The 8,161-nt window shown below is 41.0% G+C and overlaps 1 protein-coding gene across 1 annotated transcript; it reads right to left on the bottom strand.

Moving 5' to 3' along the window:
- Window positions 1-2,128: 2,128 nt before the first annotated feature.
- Window positions 2,129-3,956, bottom strand: LOC130912364 (galactose-specific lectin nattectin-like). Its single transcript, XM_057830409.1, has 7 exons — window positions 3,905-3,956; window positions 3,764-3,826; window positions 3,643-3,670; window positions 3,434-3,522; window positions 3,094-3,228; window positions 2,804-2,900; window positions 2,129-2,635 (listed from the first exon to the last, which is right to left on the bottom strand). Exons 2-7 carry the CDS (start codon window positions 3,824-3,826, stop codon window positions 2,556-2,558), a joined length of 492 nt encoding a protein of 163 aa, XP_057686392.1. The 5' UTR covers window positions 3,905-3,956; the 3' UTR covers window positions 2,129-2,555.
- Window positions 3,957-8,161: the final 4,205 nt, after the last annotated feature.

Raw genomic sequence — 8,161 nt, 5'->3', positions numbered from 1 at the left:
AGATGTGTCTTGATGGGAACATTTGAATGTGTTTGTGAGCTCTAGCCAGGGCCGGCCCAGGCCATTTTGGAGCCCTAAGCAAAATAATGCAAAGGGGCCCACATTTTTGGCCCACCATTTCGTCACAGTGTACTGTGAAACCCATACATGCAATCCAACCCATACGTCCATATTTTGTATATTAATCAGATTTTGTTACACTGCATACTTCAAACTTCTCACCCCAAATGATTGTCAGTACTTACAGTAGATAGCGCCAAACCTTTTTCTAAAAGAGGAAAGAAAGAAGTTAAGGAAGAACTTTTATTTTTTAAAGCTTGTAATCAAGTATCAAAAGTCAAATAAAGCAAACTGTAGTAAACAAAATAGAATATAAATTAAACATTTGCCAGATTGGGGGCCCCGTAGTGGTCAGGGGCCCTAAGCAGCTGCATAATCTGCGTATAGGCTGGGCCGGCCCAGGCTCTAGCTGTTGGGGAAGAATTTCTGTCACCATTGGGAACAGACAATAAATTTTTCTATTATAGTTTCCAACACAGAGCCTTGTATTGTGTTGGTTTTTTAATTAGGTAGTGAACCATCTAATGCAGGGGTGAGCAAACTATTTCACAAAGGGCCGCCGTGGGTGCTGTTTTTTGTTCATACCCATCAAGGTGACAGCCTTTCACCAATCTGGTTTCTTACAAGTGCAATCAGTTGATAGCAGTCAGGTGCTTCTTGCTTCCGCTGAAACCTCATTGGTTAAACTGTATGTGCTGAATCAGCTGGAACAAAGACCAGGGCCCACTGCGGCCCTCGAAGACTGCTTTGCCCACCCCTGATCTAATGTATGCAGATGATTGTGTGTTACTTAGCCCAGGTTCAGCTGGTCTGCTGCAGCTGCTCACTGTGTGTTCGAGGTATGGGAGTTATAAACTATAAAATAATGATTCAAAGAGTGTCCTTATGATTGTAAGAACAAATGAGAACAAATGGTTGGTTTTCCCTGACTTTAAGTTGTCAGGTCTAGTTTCAAAGTCCTGTAGTCAGGTGAAATATCTCAGTCATAGGATCTCAGACGCGCTGACCGACAATGAGGACATTTTTTGACATTGTCGTTCCCTTTATGTCCAGGCCAGTGTTCTTTCTCTGAAATTTGGTCAGTGCTCAGTAGAGGTCAAGCTGGCCTTGTTCAAGGCATATTGGACACCCCTCTACACTGTGCATCTGTTATCAAATTATAATAAACAGGCTTTCAGAGAGTCTGTCTTAAGGTTAAATCTTATTAGTTGTTTGAATGCTACTAAAAATGTGATTGTGTTGGGCCTGACTAACATTTTGCATAGTTCTACACGCTACTTGGCACAATTCTGGAAGCACTGGTATAGGTGGCTTTTAAAAGTGGGTCGCTAGGAGACCCAATGCTGTATCAGTGTTGTTCTCTTTTTATATTCTTATTTTGTTTTTATTTTTTACATCATGTCCTTGTTTTGTGTTGTTGTATTTTGGACCTTGAGTCTGTTGATAATAAAAACCGATCTAATTTGTTGACAGCTTTAAAGGGTTTTCCAAGCAGAGGTTTATTTATTTATTTATTTATTTATTCATTTTTAAGTAGACAGATCATATACGGTACTTTCTCACACATTCGCAAATGTCTTGCAAAACAATCTACGGCCTGGGGCGGTTGAAAAATGTAGTCTTAAAGTTGCCCTGTCTGAATCCTGTCCTGTATAGCTGGAACATCATGTGAGCAAGGCATTAAGCATTCAAACCTTACTAGAAGTTTTAACACTGCAAACCTTTGCTTTAAAGGGTCCAAAAATTGTCTACTTACAACCAATGTATTTTTGGTCCTCTTCTAGATAGCAGATGGTACATGAGTAAGGATATTGGTGAATAATTTGGAATGAGAGTACATTATTTAAGTATACGTTTACTTATACTGACTATATTATACTAACTTTTCGACAAATTTGTTTTGTGGTCTGTAGTGTGTAATTTTCAAATGTTAAATTTAAAAAAAGTTTCGCTGTGTTCTTGAATTGAAATGAATTAAATCTCATATCCCACACAAACTTGCACACTTTATTGCATTGCTAAACATTTATTTGACTGACAACAATCAATAAAAAGGAATACACTGTTCTTGGAGTCAAGGCTGGGGTTGTATGTAGCACTCAAAATCAAAGTCTCAGTCTCGAGAATGCACTAAATAATTTGCTTGTTGTACAGTTGAAAGTCGTCTTTTCTTATAGTCCTGATGCTATTCCCGACACCACATATCAAAGGTCTACGTCGCATCTCATTCTCAACTCCAAAAAGTCTTGGTCTTGTCACGTTCTCAGGTTGTGTTGGTCTTGGTCTTGTCATGGTCTTGACTCCCTAAAATTTCAGTCTCATCTTGGTCTCGGTGAGACAAGTCTTGGAACGTGTGGTCCTGAGCACAAATCTAGTGAAAACCTCCAAATAAATCAATAAAATAAAGAATGAGAACACTCAATATTGATTTCGGGCCAGTAATTTTAAAAGTTTTCAAGGCATTGTTATAGATTTTATGATGGTTGGGGGGCTTGTCATTGGCAGCATTGTTCAATATCTCTGGCACAAACAAATCTGTTCCTGTCATAGCAGCTGTCGTTGTCCCATTGACCATCTAGAAGAAAATGCAAAGCAATGTGACGACTATGAAAACCTCTGCTAATATCTGTAATTTGTCTCTTTGTTAATTATACTACCTACCAAATCATCAGTATAACATTCAGGTCAAATATAATAGTAGACGTTTTGCCACTTTTTGTACGTATACAGGATGTATATTTACCTTGGAATTCAATTTCAACGCAATCTCCAGAAGTGACATTATCATTGAATGTAGTGAAATCAACGGATGACCCATCAGTCCAGAAAAAGGCCTTTTCCTGGAACACAAAAGACCATTTGGTCACACCAGAAGAAAAAACTTATTGCTGCTGAAAAAAATGTTCATACCGTTGTGACATTAAGACAGAATTTTAAATACTCAGATCAAGCTTTTTTTGTTTTTCATGTTTTGTATCAGCAGTTCATTGTGAAATAGTTGTCACTAGTTTGAAGAATTAGGAAGTACTTCACCTCTATGCTCTCATGGAGTCCAATCCAAACATCATCAGAAGAGTCAGAGGCTTCCTTAATCATTTCAAGAACTACGGTATATTCCAAAGTACTGTGGATAGAGGCCAGATTGCCACCAATAACCTGGCAGACCTTCTAAATGAAGAAACAACAAATCCACTTATGTACTTGGACAAAACTGTAATGTAAGACAAAGATACCATCTTTTTCTGATCTAAAAAGTACATTCAGATGTATCCTTAATATTTAGCCAATCAGCAGATACTGTTGGAAAACTGCTTGTGAAAGCAGAAAACTTATTTAGTGCTTCATCACAACTACTGTGGGTCATTTTCCATACTTCTGCATCTGCAAATTCCCTGCGGTCATCTTGGTAGATGAAACAGCGATGGTCCAACCGAGTCCAGCCTTTAGGACAGCAGCTGTTTCCTACGTAATGGTTGTTTTAGAAAGAAAGCGAAATATGGCACTTAAGTCTGGTATGGCATGACTAAGAATTAATTGTTTCTTTTTATTTTTAATGAATCTCATTTAGACACAGCTACCAACCATTCTCGTGAAGGTTTGTCCGAGAGTACTGTGAAGGAGAAAAGCATGTTTTAGAAATTTGATTGCAGAAAAATGAAATAACTAATGCAATAGTGAAAATGCAGCTGAGCTTTCTACTTACAACTCCGGTCAACAGTGAACTAATGCTGCAAAAGAGGAACAGCGAGCCAAGAGCAAAAGCCATCTTGCGTAACGACAGAAAAAAATACTATTAAAAACACAGTTACACTTCAGCTTTTAAAGCAGGATGTCACAGTTTTACCTCTGCTGTTTTGATGCTTGATGTTGAATATTATGGAGGCGTTGGACAGAAACCCTTATATACAGTAGATCACCTTCTAATAGTGCCGACATGCAGTCTGTGCTGTAGTAATTAAGTCATTGAAGTATCTGGATAACTATTTAACAACAAAGATAAGGGTGGTGCCTAAAATCAAATGTCTTCTTGGTCCCTTCAAATATGTTCCACGCCCTGGGTCTTTTTAATAGCCAAAACACGCCCAACTGCGAGCCAAGTGACAGGACCTCATGATAAAATACTATAATTATTTTTGAGCAAACATCATCATCATATCATAAATGGGCTCAGAGCTCTGGTTTCCTATCAACACATAATGTAACCAACTACACTGTACGTAGTGCACCACGTGTCTGTGAGGCCACGTGCCGTGCTATTTGTTCTGTTCATCAGTACACACCAAAAAAAAACCAAAGTAAATCATTTAGTGAATAGTGAATTTAGTGATTCCCTGGGATCTCTAACCAAATCTTGAACCTCCGCCCTGCCAACTCAACGTCTTCCTTGACATCAGATCATGCAAGGGATGTTTTTTAATAAACACATTCAGTAAAATATTTGGTGATCATATTCGTAAAATATTGAAACCCTGGCACTCCCTTATCCCCCAAAAACAACAATCAGGTGCTGTGAAACAAAAACAAAAGCCAACACGTTTGCATCGAAACCTGTGCTTCACACAAAGAAAGTGTGCTGCTGCAGTGGCTTGTTTGTTGAAGATATTGCAACAAATTAATGGCTTATTGCACCATGTTAAATACGGCAGTACAATTTGAAGCATATATGATGCAACCGAGATGTCACATTCTCAGTGTATGCAAAATGTGATAACCTTTAAAAGAGAAAGAGGGTATTTTTCAAAATTACCACTTGTAGTCGCACAACTGTTTTTCTTTTCATTCAGTACTCATGCTGTATGCTTGTTCCTTTATGTTCTTATAATGAATTCCTAGTGTATATTTTATCAAGTATACAGTAAATGTGTCAGGAAATTCGCGGACAGGCAGGTTGTGTGGACCCAAATGCAGGGAAACAGTAATGCAAGGCAGGTGGCAGAGAACTCAAAAAAGGTTTTAATAATAACTAACAAAAAGCACAAAGTACAACCAAAAGGACTGGGGATTAAAAACGCAAGGTTCAAACAAAACCTACTTTATCGGAGGAACTAATACACAAGGGCTTGGACTGGACTTCGACATCTACATTGACATAGACAATGACGCAACAAGGAGTGAAAAGAAACCGGGAGCTTATATACACACACACAGACAAGGGGTAACGACACAACGAGGAACAGGTTAGCACAGGAGGATGCAGATTGGAGGATACACTAGGAGGCACAACACGTGAAATCAATGGGCAATCACAGGGACAAGTCACACTAGGAGAAAACCAACACAAAACCTAACAAAATGTCTACAAGAAAGTCTTTGATGCTTGCCAGCAGGCCTATTTTAGGGGGGCTGAAGCCCTCCTAAAATAGGCCTAATGGCTGAAGCCCCCCTAACATATTCTTAAGCCCCTGAATAATTTGGTGTTGTTTTATTTAAAAAAATATGTAAAAATACAAAAATGCTGACATATTCACAATAAAGTTGCCAGAATATTAGCTTGAATAAATAATCATATAACCTCTCATTATTAACTTAAATATGATCATAAATCTGTCAGTTTTACCTTACTTTATAGAGTAAGGTTGAGCACCCCTTCAGTGCGTCGTTATCCAATCAATTCCACTTGTTCATATAGAGAACGTCCACAAATCCAGTCGGCGTTTTCCCTGTGACATTGCTAGCAGTCGGTACTACCTTTTTTTTTTTCCGAAATCGGTCTCTGCGCAAGTCTGCCTTTGTTGTTTAACGGTCAAAAGTTACATCCCAGCGCTCAAATAAAGCTAGTACTTAGCTGCTGCTAGCTAGTTAGTTAGCTAGTTAGTCTGAAATGCATTGTGAAGGTCCTAGTAGAGTTAAGTGTGTACTCTTATTACCACTATTTTTGAGGTGACTTTCTCTTTTGGAGCATCAGCTGTGTTTCTCACTTCACGCATAGATGAGTACAGGAGATGAGCTCATTCACGTATGATTATCATCACTAGATAGTCATAATAATTATGTTATTACGTGAAGGTTGTCCATCGTTTCCGATGATAACAATCCATCTCTACTTTTTGTGAGTCCACTTCATTCGGCTGTGTAGCCCAATCTGAGATTCATACTGCTTGCCACAGGCAGAGCAGGTGAGGAAATTGACTGGGAATGCGGGTGTGGCTCTGGCTTCATGTCTGTTTTGACGTTTCCTGGTCCGTCGGTCACCTCGGTTCTCCTCAAGTATGCGGACGCCGTGTTGGAGGAGCTGCTGTCAGATGGATCGTTGGGTTGCAGTGCTTTCCAGCTGGATCGGTTTAAGACCACATGTTTTCATGGCAGCCTTCACCTGGTCTGTATAGCGCTTTTTTGGCCGTCCTACCAAGCGACAGCCAAGATGGAGCTGGCCATAAAGCACCTTTTGGGGCATGCGCTCCTCTGGCATCCAAACTACATGGCCTAGCCAGCAAAGTTGGTGCTGGGTGATTGTAGCCTCCACACTGGCGGAGTTGGTTCTGTAGAGAATTTCAGTGTGGAGGATTCTGTCCTTCCAGGATATCCCCAGGATGCATTACAGGCACCTGATGGGGAAAGCCTCCAACATCCTGAGTTGGCGGCTGTATGGGGTCCATGCTTCAGAGCTGTGCACGATAATACGTAGTCTTAGTGTGGATCTTTGTTTTGGAAGACTCTTCTCCTGAGTCTGCCAAAGGATGCTGATGCCTGTTTGATCCGGTTTTATATCTCTCTGTCGATACTGCAATCATCAGAGAGAAAGCTGCATCGACTGCAAGTGGCTTATTGGAGATGGTGAATGTTGGTAGATAAGATGGAGGAGTGGATGCCCATTAACATATAACCTCAGTCTTTGCCAAATTAACAGAAAGGCCCAGTCTAACATAGGCACTTAAAGCAGCTGAGAGACTAGCTTGCAGTGCTTCGGGTGTGTGGGCTACAACTGCACAGTGGTCTGCATACTGAAGTTTGATGACTTGCTCTGATCTTACTTTTGTGACTGCTTGGAGCCTTCTGACGTTGAAGAGATTTCCATCAAGTCGGTAATCTATGGTAACCCCACTGTCCTTCTCAATCCTGTCATGGAGCAACTGGATCACACATAGAAGAAATGCTGAACAAAACTGGTGCTAGCACACATCCCTGGCGTACACCAGTCTGCACTTTGAAAGGTTCCGACTCATGGCCACGAATAGTCACATGAGACATCATTCCATCGTTTGATGGATCGATGTAAGCAACAAAGAGACTTTGGTGCTGTTCCCTATACTTCTGAAGCTGCCGAGCTGTGAACACCATGTCTACAGTGCTCGTGTCTTTCCTGAAACCACATTGAGATTCCGGCAAGAGATCTTCTGCAATGTTCTTTACCAGTTTTTGTAGCCACTTTAGCCAAGACTTTACCAGCAGCCGCCAGAAGTGAGATTCCACGGCTGTTGCCACAGAGGGGCTTGTCCCCCTTGCCCTTATAGATGGTGATGATATTTGCATTCTTTCACTGCTGGGGTATGATTTCATGGTTCCACACGAGACTGATGAAGAGGAAAATGGCACAGGTACAGAGGTAGCCTCCTTGCTTCAGGATGTCAGCAGGGATGCTGTCAGGACCAGGGCTTTTGCTGTTTTTCAAAGACTTTAAAGCACTCTTAACCTCGCAAAAAGTTGGTGGAAGATCAAGGTCTTGGATGATGGGGTGATCAGGAAGTACCTCCACACTAAGTGATCTGTTGAGGAAGGCTGGTTAAGTAGTGTTTCAAAGTGTTCAGCCCATCATTTAGTGATGAGATTCTGGTCTTTTATGAGGGTTGTATTGTCATTAGACTTCAGCAGGGAGACAGCACAGTTCCTTGGGCCGCAAATGGTTTTTAATGCATCGTAAAAGTTGTGCATATTGCTTTTGTGGGCATGGGATTGTATTTCACCGGCCTTAGATACCCTCCACTTGTTCTCCAAGGCACACAGTTTTGAGTGCACCTCCCCCCCAGACTTTTGCCATTGCTGCCGGAGCACGGTTGATGTGGGGTTGTTGAGTACAGCACGGTGTGCTGCATGCATGTGTTTGAGCATGGAGTTTATTGCGCCTGTGTTGTCATCAAACCAGTCCTGGTGTTTTCTGTGCTTT

Source organism: Corythoichthys intestinalis, chromosome 2, assembly GCF_030265065.1.
Source record: "Corythoichthys intestinalis isolate RoL2023-P3 chromosome 2, ASM3026506v1, whole genome shotgun sequence".
Classification (NCBI taxonomy): Eukaryota; Metazoa; Chordata; class Actinopteri; order Syngnathiformes; family Syngnathidae; genus Corythoichthys; species Corythoichthys intestinalis.
This window is presented reverse-complemented; position numbering and strand designations above follow the sequence as displayed.